Source organism: Phaethon aethereus, assembly GCF_964289735.1.
Source record: "Phaethon aethereus genome assembly, chromosome: 4".
NCBI classification, from domain to species: Eukaryota; Metazoa; Chordata; class Aves; order Phaethontiformes; family Phaethontidae; genus Phaethon; species Phaethon aethereus.
In genome coordinates this window covers 58,122,135-58,140,091 of record NC_138578.1, presented here as the reverse complement: position 1 = coordinate 58,140,091, position 17,957 = coordinate 58,122,135, and the positions used below count along the sequence as shown (strand labels likewise).

General features: G+C 46.0%; 1 protein-coding gene across 1 annotated transcript in view; it reads right to left on the bottom strand.

Annotated features, from left to right (window-relative positions):
• The window catches only part of BEND4 (BEN domain containing 4), a gene marked incomplete at its 3' end in the record, with an annotated part of 29,442 nt that extends 11,855 nt beyond the window's left edge, over positions 1-17,587 (bottom strand). Inside the window, exons 1-2 of the mRNA XM_081999235.1 lie at positions 17,114-17,587; positions 8,787-9,353 (exon numbers count right to left, since the gene is read on the bottom strand). Coding sequence (XP_081855361.1) covers positions 8,787-9,353; positions 17,114-17,480 — 934 coding nt within the window. The 5' untranslated portion in view covers positions 17,481-17,587. The remainder of the gene's footprint in view (positions 1-8,786; positions 9,354-17,113) is intronic.
• Between the last annotated feature and the right edge of the window lie 370 nt (positions 17,588-17,957).

Genomic DNA, 17,957 nt, shown 5'->3' with positions numbered 1-17,957 from the left:
GTCAGTGGTGAAGTCATTTCTCCGTCTTCTCTTTGCTAAGCTCAACACCGACCCTCCCGAGATGCCGGGCTCATGCTAAAAGCAGAGTCTCTACACCCACCTATGCATCTGTACATCCAAAGACCACGCCAGCCCTTTTGGGCATGCTGTGCACCAGCACTCAGCTGGAAAGCCACCGCGTCCTCCAAAAGCCTTCCTCAGTGTCCGTTCCCCAGTGGCTGAAACCAAGTAGAGCCGATGTTCTCTGTGCCTCAACACACGGTAATGCTGCACTGCCTTCAGCGGAGTCTGTCGCCTCTCATCTTCCTCACTCACTGCTACCTCTGCACCGCTCGCAAGCTGTGAGCAATGACTGTATGCTTTCTTTCACCGATAAAAGTATTAAAAACATAGGCTGTGAACAGTTTCACAAAGCATCCCTCCAGAAATTCAGCTGCATCATGACAATTTCCTCAGTACAAATATACTTGCATTTTTTAAATCACTCTTTGCAATATAATGTTGTGTAACGCCCTGAATATCTGCAATATCCTCATCAACCAAACTTTTCATCTCATCAAAACCATAATTTGGCAAGGTGTTGCCTGGTAATAACTCCATGATTCTCTTTTAGTACTCTATCAATTGAAACTGGCATCAGCTGTGCAATTAGTTTGTCTGGGATCAGTATCAGGCCAAAGAGCCTACAATCAACTGGGACATCATCTCATGCACCCTTTTAAAAAAATCATACAGTATTTGCATCTTTCAATCCTCTGGAGCATCCCAAATATTCCAAAACATAAAGAAAATCATAGTTCTAAGTCTTCTTTGTCCACCCTCATTTTTGTTTTAGCTCGTAAAGTGAGTTGTCCAAATGTCATGATTTTGAAAACATCACGCTTTGGTAGCAGCTGCCTAATGCTTTTGGTAATAACCTGATGTGCACTTGGGTATAAAAAGCTGGTGTGCCCAAGGAGTTACTGCTCCTGGAGGCCCATGCTGTGGCTCTCCAGGAGATGCCAGTCTGAAAGTCCACTCTTCAACTGCTCTTACAACCTGGGCTGGAATCAGCATCTCTTCATCATTTCTCAAAAGGCCAGCAGTTCTGGTGCTGACTAACAAACTCTTCAGTTGTCCCCAAGGCGTTGCGGCAGACAGCTGAGGTTGCAGTCCCACCTGAAGCCGCTACTGAATGCATGCTCATACTCAGAGTTATGGTGGAAATGGAAAATATTTTTACATGCTTACCATCATCATTGTATGGTGGTGTGACTGCATCATTTTACCCCTCATGAGTACGAGAACAAAAATACTCAACGAACAGTTCCATATTATTGCCAAAACCTACTACCTCTATCTGATAATGGACTGACACTGTTATTAGGACTCAATATTTTTTCTTTAATTTGCCAGGGAAAGAATGCCTCTTCCACAGAGTGCTCCAGATCCTCTGGAAAATTATTAATCTTCCACAGATCCTAACCTCTGCTTTTTACTCATCACCACCAACTTCCTCTTTACTCCACTTGTATGTTGCTCACTGTTCCTTTGCTTTTCCTCTAAGCTGGTTGTTTCTGGTTGTTCTGGTTGTAACCAGCATGAAACGTTACCTCCCAGATAGTCTTCTGGGGCCTTCAACAACATGGTTTTAGTGTATCCCAACTATTACCCACTTTTTTTTTTTTCCTTTAACTTTTGGCTCTGCTAATTGTTTCCAACTTTTCATGAAGTGGCAAGAACACCTCTATTATTGGTTTGGGCCGAGTTTTTGCTCATTATAAATGTTATTGAGCCACAATCACTTGTGCTGGTATCTGTCAAAAGGAGGACTCTCATTCAGCCTCCCCAAAACGAGGCCTCCAGTGTAACAGACTCCAAGGCTGTTTACATTGCCAAAGCACAACGCTATGAAGAGCTGCCTGGCCTTGCTGTAAATAAGGTGTATCCACCTCCAATCCTTTACTACGGTATATGTCCAACCTCTCCCGCGGCATCAGACAGCCCTCGTGAGAAGGGATGGCTCATCCCCAGCTCAGCTGCAGATCTCCCCGCAGTGGCCTCAGCCCCCATAAGCAGACAGTAAGAAATCAGGTTATTCACATCATTAATGAGATTTTGCACTCTGTAGCCGACACTGGCTAGTATTTCTCCTGGTGTTTTGCACAACAGAAGACGAATCCCTTAGCACTCAAGACCATTTACTTCTGACTTGCCAGCGAGGAGGAGAATTGGGAAGGGTCTACATCTACATCCACCCTGCTCAGATCGGCAGCTGTTCGTTAAGACTGGCTCAGCACTGCAACGCGTCCTCCTTCGCTTGACCTTGAGTGATGCTTCACTCCGAGTTCATTGCAGGGCATTTCTAAATTGATGCTCAACTGTCAAAAAGACGTAACAAATGATAGGGAATCTGCTGGCGAACTGGATGGCAGTGTGAATTTCTTATAACAGTAATGGAGATGCCTTCTCTGCCTGAGATTTGGACAAGTGTGCAGTGTAACACGACTTGGATCATTTTATCTCATATGCTCATTTATTTCAATAGCCAGCTGAAAGCTAGTGAAAGCTGCATGGACGGGCCATGAAGACAAGTTGTTGGGGTGCGGTCAGCTGGAAAAAGAGCGAGGGGCAAGGAGAGACGGGGTTAGTAAAGAGGAACTGATCTCGGTGTCCAAGACCCTACAAATTTGGATGTTTGTACCTGGATGGTAAAATAAAGCCAGCAGCCATTTTGTAGTGAGAGCAGCCAGCAGAAAGCAGAAGAATCAATGTTCCATGCAGAAGGGTGTTAAAGATTGGCTAAAGTGACCTCTCACGCCTGCCAAAAGCAGGGAAGGGACAAAAAATGATAGCAAATATCCCGTTACTTTTCAAATCCCTCTTGGTTGTGTTTTCCAGGTGGAGTGGAAAACCATTTTACTTCTGCTGATCTGCATCTGAAAAGCCATTGTATTTCTTTTAATTTTCTTTTGCAAAAATACTTCCTCCAGAAAGAAGAAAGAATGTGCCCCTTGCATACGCCCCTTGGATGTACACCTCTGCCTAAACAATAGACAAAAGAAGAGATAAAACAAGGCAGCTGCGCATCTCTCTCATTTAAGTGATGCTCCTGTGGCTTTTATTTTTGTCTGTGCTCCCTCACTTTCCTTCTACTTAATAGAAGGTATCTCTTGTCCTCCCTTTCAGCTGTGAGGTCTTCAGGACAAGGACCTCCCCTGTAAGCCCCTCTACACATTTATACTGCTGATAACTAACAGGGAAACCAAGGACCCCCCGGTGAGGGGGTCTGTGTCACTAAAATGCCAAATGCTGATCTGCAAAACACAAACTGAAGTTGAGACCAGGGAGTCCAGCCTCTCCAGGCTGAGCCACAGCTGAACCCCACAAAACTCCCACCAGCTCTTGCTCCCTGATGTCGGCTAAGAAACCTGCCCCCCCCCAATTCTCATGGGTTTTTACCCAAAAGCATGGAGAAAACAGATTAATAAAGTCCTGGTCTGTTGCAGTTATGTGTTGCAGTAAGTTTTTGTACTCGGGCTGGTTTAGCAAACTAAGCCAGCACCTGCAAGCTGCCAGCAAAGCCGTGCTGCAAATTCAAAGGGGTTCTCCTGCCAAATCCTGGGCGGCTGCGCTCGAGGCTCTCTCCTCCCGAAGTAACCTCACACTTTGAAGCTGAACAGCAGAACAAGGCCAGGGATCAGACCAAAACATCCAGAACATCAAGGGAAACCAAAGAAGCGGTTAAATGTGAACATCAAGAAAAAGGACCAAAAAAAAAAAAAAAAAAGGAGGACATGAAAAAGTGCTCATCGCAACCCTTGATGGCTGCTTTATCTACGCTGCGGCTGTGGTAGGCTCTTTGGAAATGCGATGCTCTGAAAGTATAAAGGAGACAGGATTTGTAGGGAAAAGTAATATCTTTTATTAGATCATCCGATATAGTCAGGAAAAAGAGTCAAGCCTTGGGCACGCAAAACCTCCTGGAAAACTTGTCTGACTCTTTCAACTACATTGATATTAACTCTACCTGCAAATCCTGCTTTGCTTTGGCTACTCCCAGCCACCATGACCGTCGTCTCTGTAGGCGATTGCCTCTCTGTATTTGAGGGGGTCTTCCACCCCCATTCTTCTGCTGTTTGCTGGAGCACTTTTTGCTGCTGGGGCTAACAAGGTTAAGAATAATTACTGTATTTATCACACACTGTTTCATCTTATTTATACTTTTTCACTGCTTTCAGGCTGGTTTGTCCAAAACCATGCAGCAAAGCTGGGAGCACCTGGAGGCAAAGCCTCACTCACCACTCCTGGCCTTTGCTGTAACCACCTGGAAATATTTTCTCCCTTTTAGGCCAAAAGCTGTGAGAAAATCCTGCTGACTATAGCAAAGGAGAACTGCTTAATATCCTTATATATTAGAGGGTCTAAATCCAGGCCTTGCACACAGTCTCACAAATAAGTCTTTAATTTTACTATTGGGAATGTATCACAGCCCTAGTAATTTTTATAGAGGAAAGAGATGAGGAGACTTTTTTTTCCTTATGTAGATGGATCATTTTGCTCTCTTTTTGACAGTCTCAAAACCTTGAAGAGTCAATGACAAGTTTGCCAAACTCCTTCCAGGAATTATCTAATCTTTAATTATTTTCAAAACAACAGAAAAGAACACACTGAATAAATATGTTTCTCTTTTTTTCAGTTTAACTGAAAACGTTCAGTTAATGTCTTTTCCTAAAAAACCCCAGTTATTGGAGAAAACCGCACAAATTGTAAGATACCACATTGCTCCAAAATCGAAGCACTGAAATAGTAATTTTTCTTCATTTATTCCACAGCTGAAACAAGATTTCACACAAATTTAAGTATTGTTTCAGTCAAATCAAATGGGTATTTTTTGAGGAAAAACCCCATCCCAACAACCAAAAGATATGCAATATTTCACCCACGTAATTGCTCTTCTCCAGTGGTGAGCTGCCAAAGAGTGATGCTAGACTATGGACAAAAAGATCCTACAGGACTGGAGGGTTTCTACAGCAGCAGGGCAGAGTCCTGAAAACAGAAAAATCTTATGGTGTCCAAAAGCTACAGGAGGATATGTTTTGTGTAATATTTGTTAAAAAAAAAAAAGATGTTGCCTTTACATCTGCTGAGAAAACACTCTTCTTCCCGGTAGTCTCTTCGGGAGCCATGCAAATGGTGCTTTGCAGAGCTAGAGGCAGAGATGCACAGCGATAACTATTTTTAGACTGCAAACTCTCATGGATTTTAAAAGGGCTTTTGCATATGGAAAGTAAAAAAAGAAATAAATGCAAAGTATTTCAGGAAAAGGATAAAACGATTCATAGATGGTTACAGAGCAGAAGGGAGGGGTTGGTGCTTTTATCTTCGGTTGACAGGGTTGCCAGTGGGAGCCTCAGCACCCATGGGGAGGGCATGTTGCACGCCGCCCACCGCCCCGCGGGGTCCCTGGCCAGCCTCACCCAGCAGCTCTGGCCCAGCTCCCTCAAGGATGAGTGGGAAAACCACCACTGTCAAAAACTCCTGCTCGTTCAGCAGCCTGATGGCACAGTATGGCAGCCCCCACGCTCACCTAGCTTTCACGGTCGCTCTTCCCCTGCACTAACCGCCTTGCCCGGCCCATTGGACGTCCAGCGTGAGGCATATGAATGGGCGAGGAAGAAACGTCGTGCTCCAAGATGACTCTGATGTGATAGATGGTGGCAAACCACATGGACACCCTCTGCAGGGGGCTTTCTGGCTCCCTCCTGAGGCACACGTCTTGACTGGCAAAAAAACCCTGCTCAGACAATGAGCGTTGCGCCTGTTTGCACCCAGAGTTGGGTGTCTCAAGTCCCACTAAAATTTCTGCCAGTTTCTTTGGTAGCAGAAGCTCCTTGGAGCAAAATCAGCACTGGAGACAGACACTGCATTTAGCCAATTTTTGATTAACCTTGCTCAGTGGTGGCTGTGGGACTGCCCAGGGAGCTCAGACCTCTGACCTCTGTCCTACCACGTAGCAAAATCAGAGGGCACCTTCTGTGGCTTCCCCAAACACATGGGTCACTTTAGACCTATCTGTATATGTCACCCAGACAGCAGCAGATGCATCTGATGATGATTTCATGTTGGCTGATGAAGTCACACATCCTTGCACATTTATTTTATGTTTGCTTCCTTTGATACACCACTAACAAGGTGTTCCATTAATCCTGGGGGGTGAAAAAGGACTATGTTTATGCATGCTTCTCTCTCTTTTAGAGTGGGATGAAGGGTAACTGTGATGACCCAGGTAAACACGGGCTGCTTAGCCTGGCATTAATCCTAGCAAAATACAGGCAATCGCAATGGGATTCAATTGACTAAGAACTAAAGAATACGAATATAATTAACGCCAGCCAAAATGGTCTTATGGAAAGTGGATCTTGTCAGACTAACCTGATTGTCATTCTTTGATGAGATTACAGGTTCGCTTGAAAAAGTTGGGTTGAGCAGATGTAATATACGTAGACTCCTGAAGGGCATTTTAACTTACTACCATGAGTTAACTGATTGCAAAAGCAGCAACACACAACATCAGTAGACTAGAGCATACATGGATTAATAACGTGCTACCGACACCTCAAGTATCTGTCACTGGGGGAATCATCATGAATAGATGTGTTTCTAGCAGGGCTCAACAGGGACTGATATCATTCAACATTTCTAACCAGAACCACAAAGTTAATTTAAAAACAATTAAAAAAAATAATTCTGGATGATGCAGAAATTGGTGAACCAGCAAACAGTGGGAAAACAGGGCAGCCAAAGCAATCTGGATCACTTAACACATGGACACAGCCAAATACAAAGTGTGTATGTTTATGAAGAAATGTGCACAGAATGCTGGCCAAATGACCACGGCAACCGCGGGTGGGAACAAAGAGATTATTCACCTTTGCTCAAGCAGATACGAAGATATTGCACATATTCATAGTGCCCAAATTTTAAAGAAACGAGTCGAGGTGAGAAAAGAGCTACAAAGAAGGATCCAACTCATTTGGGGAGTTTTAAACAGCTCTGTTTGCTTAGTTTATCTAAGATGAAAATTAAATCAGCTTTCAATTTGTAGGTACCTTCACCCAGAAAAAGCACCCAGTCCTATAGAGCACTTAATTTAGTGGAGCAAAGCATAAAAGTCAATGACTAGAAGCTGATTTCAGATAGTCAGGCAGGGAATTTGGCACACATTTTCAGCAGTGTAATTAACCACTGGAGTCAAGTGGCAGGGTAAGAGGTACAGCCACTGCTTACCAGAGTCTCCAACTCAGGACTGGAGGCCTTCTGAGGTATTACTTGACTCAAATGCAAACTGTGCTTTAGTCAAAGAAAGAAAGATTACTGGGTTCGATACGAGGGACTGAATGAAAGCTGCAGGTCAGATTATAGACCTTAATGATCATTTTTGGTCTTATACACCTGAAACTAGGACTCAACAGGACTTGAAGTCCACATGATTCCCATCGTAACACAGTGTTTCCACATAATGTACGAACCACTACTGAATCCGGTGAGAGCGTACGAGTTATGGTGACTCCAGATTTTGGGAGGGGTGGCAGAAATAAGTCTAAATTTTGGGCCTTCTCTGCAATGAACAACGTTAGTTATGGGATTTGCTGGTACCCCTAGGGACCAATGCACAAAAGGAAGACACAACGTAATGCAAATAATTCATACTACATCATCGATAGATGGGGACAAGAATTAGGAATACTGCTGCTTGCTTTTTGCTCAGATTTTGCAGCTGCACCTACATATTAGGGCAGTAGTTGGTCACTGCCTTTTTCCTTACTTTTACTTTTTCCTTAGCAGCTATGGAGTATTTTATCTCTTGTAGCCCATGCTAAATTACCTGCTCTTTTCTGCTATTTAGGGATTAGTTCAATTAACTTTGCATGAATGTACCCTAAGCACCTCAAACTTTAGCTAGCAAAGGTGCAGCTCCCTAGCATTTATAGATGTGTCAGAAGTGTGTTGTATACTTATTTTCCTTGCTAAATTCCAGTTTGCTTTTAGTATTATCATTTGAGGTGCATTTTTGCCTGTGCTTAAAGTTTAGAGGGTATGGGTCCAAGATACTTTGTTCTCATCTGATATCACTCTTCAAGTATGTCAGCGAGAAGTCCTAAGTTTAAAGGGGCAAGAGAAGTTTTTCACAGAGAGGGTTTCTATTAGATGGGGTTCTTCTGTCTACTTTCTCTCCCACAGTGGCAGCTTGGTATTGCTGAACTGGAGAACTTGTTGCCAAGCTTTTTTTTGGGTATTATTTGAAGATGAATGGGCAGAGATGTATTTATGCTTCTCACTAAGCTATCAGCAATTAAAGAGATACTGTTCAAGGTAAAAGCCAAATCTATTATGGTTAAAAGTATGGACCTAACTTTGAATAGTTCCTTTAAGTAACCAAAAAAGGAGCCCCAAAAGGGAATTAAGTTTATAAGCTGCAATATCCCTTAAAAACCAATACAGATAATTAGGTATATAAAAGCATATGTTTGAAATTACCAAGACAAATCACCGGATGTTTGGAATTTGGGATGACAAGTACATCCCATCCTGAACACAGCTTATTAGTCTAGAGCTCACAATTCGTATGGATGAGTATCAGCAGGTAACTTTCCAGCGGGCACAGCTATAGGAATTTTGGATGGAGGCAAATTCCAGTGTTTGATTACTATGACTACAACCTTAAAAGACAACCAGAACTTAAACTATTGCCCAAACTGTTTTTATCACTGACTAGCAATATTATATGGCAGGTGATTATTTACCTGGAATGCTCTCCAATTTTCTACGAAGTTCCTCATTTTCTTGTTGCAATGAAATTACCTCCTGCTCTAGCTCTTGACACCGAGGGCAGTAACCTTCTTCCTCTTCCTCCTCTTCCTCCTCTGGAAGTGTAGAAGATGATGGGTGACCATGAGATTCAGATGTTGCTGGAGACGTCCATCCACCTAAAGTGTGCACTGGAGAGGTTGAAAGTGGATCCACATCTGCCAAATGGCTAAAATCATTTACTGATGAGGTGTTCTGAGAAGGGAAGCTCCCAGAAAGCAAATAGTTCTGAAGGGAATCAGTAAAAACTCTCAGAAAAGCTGAGGTTTGCTGTTTCTTTTGCATATACTGCATCTCTATGTCTAAAATGTCTGACGTCTGACTATGGACCATTTTCCCAAGCTGACATTGCTCTTGTCTTTCACTATAAGTTGGGTTCTCCTGCTTTATACAAGAAATCATGGACTGAGAGTGATTGTTGTCCAGTAGTTTTCCACCACAATTTAAGAGACTTAGAACACGGCTGCATTGTTGGGCAAAGGCATCCAGAATCATTCGACTCTCTGAAACAAAAGAAAAGATGAATCACAGAAACCTAATGCAAAAGGTTATGCCAGGCAGTAGCAGCTAGATGAATGTACACAATGGTTTACAGTCGCATGCATTTTATTTCTGAACACATCAGAATTACGGCTTCTGCTTTAATACTTCTGCAACACTGTGATTTAAAACAATCCCGACTTTGCTTCTATTTTGAGAGTGCCCTTGTGCCCTTGCTGTTAATCAGAAGTGCATTGTGATGATAGTCACTGCTTACTGCCATCTTCTTTCAGATGCATTAAGACAGGAAAATGGGGAAGAAAATACAAATTCCATCCAATTTGCTATAAGTAAAAGTTCAAGTAAGTGCTTCTCCAGAAGGCTATTTCAAGCTGCTGGTGGGCATTGCCTGTACATATTTGCAGGACTTCGCACTATTCCTTTGTCCTATGCACTGCTCCTCTCCAACAAGGCTTCCAAGCCTTGTTTTTCCTCCCTTTCATCTTTGCTACACTTGATATTGAGCATGGGACACTTCAAGTGACACCCCACCCCCAATTTTATGGACTTTGCTTCTGTTCCAAGGATGCCTTGCCTCTAATGACAGGAGATGTCATGTCTCAGGGAGCAAAAAGCAGCTACATCCTACACCTCCATAGCAGGATGGTTCATTTCTGAACGTCTATGTATGTAAGAGTCAAGGTGCTGTAACAGTTCTTAGACCCAGATGGAAAACAACCAAGATGCTTGCCTCTGATTTATGGTATGGCCTGTTAGGTTCCCTGGTAAAAACAGTGCAAAAATAATGCCTTTTAACAAAAATGTAGCTTATTCATAGCTGAGTTCCTCTAGGTGCCTAAAAAGATGTAACTAACATTTTGCATGGGATAAAAAAAAAAAAAGAGTGGTAGATCTAAGCACTGCCAATTTTGGAGAGCTCTTCTCAAGCAGGCTTGACTTTTAGAAAGTGACAAATGCATTTGCTTTTGAAAAGACAACCTGCTACAGATGCATGAGACTAAGCACCCCAGACCTTCGTCTATCTCAGCTTCATCACTAGAGACGAAAATATAGCCTCAGCACACTGGTAATACGTAAAGAACAGAAATGTTCAGAATTCAGTCCTTTAAGAGGTGGCACTTCTCACGGTACTTCTCCGTGATCCAGAAGACACGCCTTCTGGTGGACACTGTACTTCATAGCGAGGTTAGTGCAGCTGGCCTGAAGACTATTTGAAACAACGCTGATCTGCATTTTTACCACCCTCCAGACCTCTGCAAACGAGGGCAGGGCTGAAGCAGCATACAAATGCTTTCAGCCTCGAACGCAGCCCGAGTGTTCGACACAACACAAAACACGCTCTTCCCGGCACAAGCCCCCAGGATGCGATCTCCCGAGGACTCAGCCGTGAGAACGGCGACGCGAAGGGGACGGAGTAAGCGAAGGCGCCGTACTGGGCTACGAGGCTGCCCGGGGCCACGCGGGGCGAGCCTGCCGGCACGCGAAGGGCTGGCCTGGCCCCAAGAGCACTTCCAGCACCCTTGCCGTCAGCCTCCTGCGCCAACGAGTCGCACCACATCCTGGCTTTGTAGATGGGCTCAGACGAACCGGGGCAGGTTTCTCCGACGCATCTTTGACCCAAAACGTCAAGCGACACCCTCCGCCCACACTATAAGCTCAAAAGGGCAGAAACGCCCGGACGCTGCCGGCCTCTTCGCACGCGGGTGCTGGTGGCAGACGCTCTGCAGCCTCCCGACCTGCTGTCCCTCCGTCCCTTCTACTGCATCACCTAAGGCCAGCGGTCTTCAACCCTGACAATGCACGCGCAGAGTCACCCAGCGCAACAGACGTAAGAGAAACGAAAAGATCGGACACTGCAGCTTTCTCGCTGGGACCTACCGACAAACCAAAAGAAAACCGAGAAACTCAAGGTTCACTAACAACTTCAAGTTGTGCTTTCTCCGCCTTATTTCTTTCCTTCCCACATTTTTCCCTTTAAAATTATTACAGGATGATATTGATTGGAACTTTGCGATCCTACTACAGAGCAGTTTTTTCATTCATTTTAATCCTATAATCCGATTCCAGACCTGAAGTCATATTTACCGTTTGTATTTTAATCATTATGGTCCCTGTTGACAAAACAGTTACTCATTCTTTCCGTATCCTTGTTGCAAAGGGACAAAATATGAATGAAACAACTGAAAAGGGATTAGATTAGTATAAGAGATGTTATTCTAATATTATGGTTTCTCCTAAAATACAGAAAAAAAGTAACCTGACATTTCAAATACCAGTTTTGAAGAATGCTATAATACACACTAACATCAGTAAAGATAAAATTAATGATTAGTTTTGTTGCAAAATTGAATACATTAGGCACATTGACTGTGATAATGGCTTAAAACGTAACTGAAATTTTATACAGAAATGACAGTATTGATTTAATCTTCAGTTCAGTATCAGATCTATTACAAAGACACAATAACAGCAATTACTGTTTTTTTCTTAACTTTAACCCATATTCAAAGATACACAAATGAAAGTCATGACAAAGCAGAGCTATTTTGAATATGCTAGCAGAAAAATTTGCAAATGTTTTTTTTTTTGTGGGTACCTTTGGGCAGCAATAGCAATGGATGCTCTCAGCACACATTCTGGAAACATCTGGCTCTGTGCTGAAGCGGGTACCACTTTGACGCCACTTCTACAGCAGTAATGGTACACGTACCCAGAGCCTGAACAACCCTCAATGAGAACGATAACAACTACAGCAATTTCTTGTGATGAAGAGAAAAAATAAAAACAGACACTGCCCATTTACCATGTATCACAGACATTGGGATTTCAGCTTTTATGACTGTAATTAGAAATGCAAGCACTGCGCAATGCCTAATCACTAAGACATGACAAAAAGTTGTTTTTATGTGAACACTACTGAATAATCACTGATCAGTGATTCTTAATTCATTTAATGTAATGTATATATTTTCTAGGAAAGGAAGATTGTTGAAATGACTTCACTGGACTAAACCAGTGTAAACAGTTTTTGAAAGTCTTATTGTGATATTCCTTTTCCTTATTACGATGCTCACCATCATATAATTCTAATGTCTCAGACCCGGCAGTCTTTAGTTGTACAGAACTTCTATCAACTTTGACTAGACTTTTGCCTGGAGGTGGACTTGCCAGATCAGGCCCATAGAGTGCTAATAGGGCAGGATTACACTGCCAAAAGTATAAGTATCCCTAACTAGATTATTTAAGAGCACAAGCAACCAGAAGATAGGATCATATGGCAAATCAGGTACCAACTCCCAGATACAGCATTCATCTTTACATCTTTTCTCATCGATGCTGAACCACGAGGCTTCTTAGCTATCCAACTGCCAGACTAAAAGCAGGTCTTTAGTAAGAGGAAACTTCTGAAACCCAACCCAATGACTTACACCGATGCATCAGAAAAGATGTCTGGAAAGATTGGCAGGCATAACATCAGCTTTTCCTACACCTGAAGATCTTTTCAATAGTTAGACCAGACAGCTTTATTAATAAAGCATTGTGTTGGGTCTCAATGGCTCTGGATTCGGGTCATGGCTTTTCCATAGTTTCCTTTGTAATCTTGGGCAGGTGGCTTAAAAAGTCTTTTAAACTGTTGAGCAGGTCTGAATACCATACATTCTCCCCTGCAGGGAATGTATTCACTGGTATTTAATTTTCAGCAAGATGCGGAAGTCCAGGTCCCTTAGCAATTTCAATCATCTCACTCTTCACCTTGCAGCGTTTCAGTCTTCTCACCTGCTGATTTCTATTTCTTGATTTGTTGGATTATTATCATATTATTATTACTTCAGATCCTGGGGCAGCAGCTCCGTACCCCACAAATGGCTTTGTCCATGCATACAGACTATGTCATTATGTTTTTAGATATGAACACTGCTGCAAACACCTATGCCTGAGTCACAAAAATTGAGAGCATTTGACACCTCCCATCCTGACTAAGCAATGCTTTCTTGGGCATTTTACACAAAGATCACCGAGACAGTGATACAAGTGTTTGTCCATTTCTGTACTGATCTGATAGATCTACGTCCAGATGAGGGTTTCCAACTTCTCAGTTAAGGCCAAAATGATGATCTTCACCTTCTCTGTTCACTTAAAAACCTTCCTCTGGACATGATAGAGCTTGATTAACTGGCTGTGTTAAACATGCCAGGTTGTTGGCAGTGGAATAACACCTCTAAGACAGCTCTGCTCTTCTTTCTCTCCTTTCCATGAAAGCCTCTCTTAAATTTTAAGGCACACTGTAAGGTCTGCATCATGCTTTCCTAAGGAAAAAGAGTTTCTTTGTTGGACTACTATACTGTTTAAGGTAAATGCTACCAAAGATAAACATTCTTTTCACACCAGGAAAATCTGAATAGACTCATAAAGAACTAATATTTTACAGGAGAAAATGGGTATCTGCTGGTGCTTTGAATGCATCCATTTGTGTGGCTTGCTCTGCAGTAGCAGTGGTCAGAGTAACTACTATTTAGTAGAGGAGAGAGAAGGCTCGTGCTGCAGTGCAACTCCACACTTCTTGTCGTAAGATGACATTTCTCATGCAGGATCTTTCCCCTACAAGATGGGATCTCGAGCTAGATCTTTCCTCACCATGGCACAGGGTAGAGAACACCCGCTTCTCCTCCTTCCCGTAACCCTTCTTCCCGCAATTCTTCTGGAGACCGGGGGCCACGGTGGTCTCTTAGAAAGGGACTGAGGAAAAAACAATTCAATTTTGGCAAGAGCTCTAACCATTATGAAAAGCTTCAAAAACATGAAAGCATCCTTACTTGTGGTTGTGTTTTAGGTGCCTGTTCTCAAAAGCAAACTTGGTGCTCCAAATCCCAAGGGGCCAGAAATGTTGTGCCTGAAGTTTAAGAATCAACTGCATTAAGTGTTTAAGTTGCTAGTGCAGTTAGATATCCCAGGAACGGTGTTTTACCAGCCAGCTTGCTCACTGCTCCACACAAGTGAAGAGGCACCAACAAAAAGGGAGGGATCTCTGAAACTTGTGAAACGGGCATCCCTACAAAACTGTGATCTGCAGCCCTCCACCTCTTTACTCAACTAAGCACCCGCCAAGTGGTATGGCTAAGCCGAGTAGGAAAACTGCAAGTCATGGATGGCGACTGTCTGCCTTGAGGAGAACAACCCAGTGGCCCTGCAGCAGGGGAAGAATCCTTCTCCTTCTACAACACCCACCACTCGGGATATGAACCTCTGGCTAAAAGGTGTTCTGGAAAGGGCCCAGCCTGTGCCCCTTGCTGCTGGTGGGAACGCAGGAGCCGGGCAGCCAGAGAGCCGGTGGGTGCTGGGCACAGCGCAGAGCGACCACGCATGGAGCACACGCAAATGCTCCCACTCCCCAGGGGCAAAACCCCAGCTCTGCTTCCCCAGCGGCAGCCTGAGCTATTAAATTGTCTCACGCATTTGTTAACAGGATTTCAGGGCTCTGGATGAGGGAATGGAAGTACTCCACATACACACAGCCTTGAGGTCCCAACTAGCTCACCCTCGACAACTCCCCGCTCAGCTTACCCGTGCTATGGCTCCTCCAGCGCAAGGCGCCCGGTGTTTCTCCATCACCGAGCAGGAAGGACAGGCGCATAGCTCAGCACAACACTCCTACCTCAGGGATTACAATACCCAGGAGGTCTAAACCTTGCCCCTTGCTTTATCAGCCTCTGGTAACAACTTGCACAAAATCCCACTTCAGCACAATATAGCAGGTTTTGGGTTTGTTTTGTCCTGTTCTGTCTTGCTTGGTACTCAAAAGTCTTAGCTGAGAGAAGGGTATGTTGGGACCCATATAGGAACCGAAAGTAAAAGTAAAGCCTGGATGTGCAGGTGACAGGACAGCGACTTCACAGAACTTCAGTGCATGAACAGCAGTTCCTTAGCTATCTTTTTTAGCAGAGGACTGAAATCAATAAGAAACTTTAAAGTCTGCTCTAGTTCCTGGTTAGTTCAGTCTACAGGAGCAGGAGACAGTCCAAACTTCTGCTCATCAAAGCCCAGAGAGCTCTGCTGTGAGTATGGCCTCGTATATCATCTACCAGACAGCTGAGTGTTTTCCATGGCGTAATCTGCTTCTGTAAAGAAATGTGTCACATTTATCAGCAGTGTTTTGCTTGTGGGCCACAAAAAATCCTGAAATACCACCGTTTGGGTATTTAAAATAAGAAGTAATTTCAAGAAAATAGAAAGCATGGCCTTCTGCCACAGATTGCAGGACTATGCGTCAGAGCCGTGAACGTTCAGGCTAATTTATTCAAGTATTAAACTTTTTTGGTAAAGTACTTGTATTATTTGTAACAAGACATGATAAATTCATCCAGTACATGTCTGCTTCTGAGCGAAAATAGGCATTAAAACATAGCCATATATCCTATTAACTAGCATATCTCCCTGTTTAGTAAGGAAATGTCATCACATTTGTTACAAAGGCAAACAGCAACATACCAAAACAGGATCCAATTTTTCTAAATAAATAAATCAATGATGTGTCAAAAATTAACAGATGAGTTAATATACCCGATGTTATCAAAACCAGATGGTGCTTCATAATATTCATCCTGTTCAGTCAAACCCTGAATATATTCTGGACCATCAGTATATAAAATAGGATGCTGCTATTTGTGATGGCAAACAAAAGCAATCATGCCTGCCAAGCACATACTATAACAGGCAGCATTTCAGCTCTGCTAGACAGAAAGTAATTAGAATGCTTTTAATGTCCAAAAGAATGATGCTGATAGGCTGCCACAGATGTGTAGATTTATGAATATTTATATGGTGGTTTATAGCTGACACTTTTATCAGTTGAAGAAGATAAAATATCTGCCTGACTCAAAAGCTTGACAGTCAGGTTAATAAAATCTCATTAAAGAGAATGACCTATGCAATTATATAGGATTTATTGTAATTCATTTTTGATTGTACTCTGCTTAAAGATGCAATTTCCCATTTCCTGATGCCAAATTTAGGTTGCATATCAAGATCTACGTGGTTTTTAACTCCAAGCCATCACTAGAAGAAAGACAGGCGTTCGGCATCTCGGTTATCTTACACCTTTAAAGAAAAAAAAAAAAAAATAACCTGATCTCCTCTTCCTCGCTGCATCTTACGAGAACGGTGCAGGCGAGCAGCCGATCTATTTTCTTTCTGTTAAAATCACCACCTCTCGCACAGCAGCCTCTCCATCACCGGCAGCTCCCCTCGGCAGCCAGCCCCGGCCTGCCGCCCACCCCGCCCGTCACCGCGGCGGAGCGGCCGGACCGGGGCTCCCCCCTATCCCTTGCCCCGCAGACGGCGGCGCCGCTCCCGCAGGTGCGAACGGCCCGGCGGGCTCCTGCCCCGCCGAGTCGCGAGAGGCCGGCGGCACAGCCCCGACGGCGGCCGCGATCCGCGCCCCCCCCGCCGCCCCTGGGGTGACACCGGCCGGGCAGCGGCCCCGTCTGCGGCCCCGCCCGCCCCCAGGAACTTTAGCGATGCCCAACCGACGGGCCGCCCCAGCCGCTCGCCCCGCGTCCCCGTCCCCCCCCTCCGCGCCCAGTCCCAGGGCGCCCGGCGCCGCCAGCCCCGATGGGGCGGACCCCGCGGGGGGAGGCCGAGCCCGCCGCCAGCCCCCCGCGAGAGGGGCGTGTGTGTGTGTGCGGGGCGAGCCCGCAGCCCCCATCCCGCTCCCGCTTGCTGCAAAGTGCCCCGCGAAGTTGCGCGGCGGAGGAGTTGCGGGTACCTGCGCTCAGCTCCGCGCCGCCGGCCCCCGCCGCCGCCGGGCAGGGGCCGTAGCGGCCCGAGGAGCTCGGGGCTGGCGGCGGCGGCGGGCGAGGGTGGCCTTGGGCAGCGCCGGGGGCGGCGGCGGGGCGGGCGGCCCCGTTGGGGAAGGGGCCGTGCGGCGCGTAGGGCAGCGGCTCGGCGGCGTGCGGGAAGGGCTGCCCCGCTCCGCGCCCGCGGGGCACCTCCACCATGGTGGGTCTCTCGTAGCGCTTGGCCAGCGCCGCCCGCTTCCCGGGGAAGGTCTTCAGGACGCTGTAGGGGCCCCGCTGCTTGTAGATTTTGGGGGTGCTGGGCCCCTCCTCCGCCGGCTGCATCTCCTCCTCCATCCTCCGCCGCCGCCCCGGCCCGGCGCGGCCCCGCTCCGGGCTGTGTCTGCCGCCGCCGCGGCTCGTCTCTGTGGCACGGCGGAGCCCCGGCGCGGCGGGGCGCCGGACTGATTGACAGGCGGCCGCGCCAATGCCTGGAGGGAGACGGGCGGCGACCGGCAAGTGTTTAGGGTAATCTCTGCTAATGGCAGCGGGGCGGGGAGGCGGGCCCTGGCGCGGCCGCCGCCGCCCCCGGCACCCCCCCGCGGGGGCAGGTGAGCCGCCGGGCGCCTCCGCGGGGGGCGAGCGGCCGCGGAGACACCCCCCCTCTCCCAACTCCGGGCTCGGCAGGGCCCGCCGGGGCCGCGGGGTACCGCCCCGCGCTGCGCGGAGCGCGGAGCCGCCGCAAAACTTTGTGGCCCCTCCGCCGGGCGCGCAGCCCCGCCGCGGGTGCCCCGCCGGCCGTCCGGCCCTCCCCTCCCTCCCCGCACGGCGCGA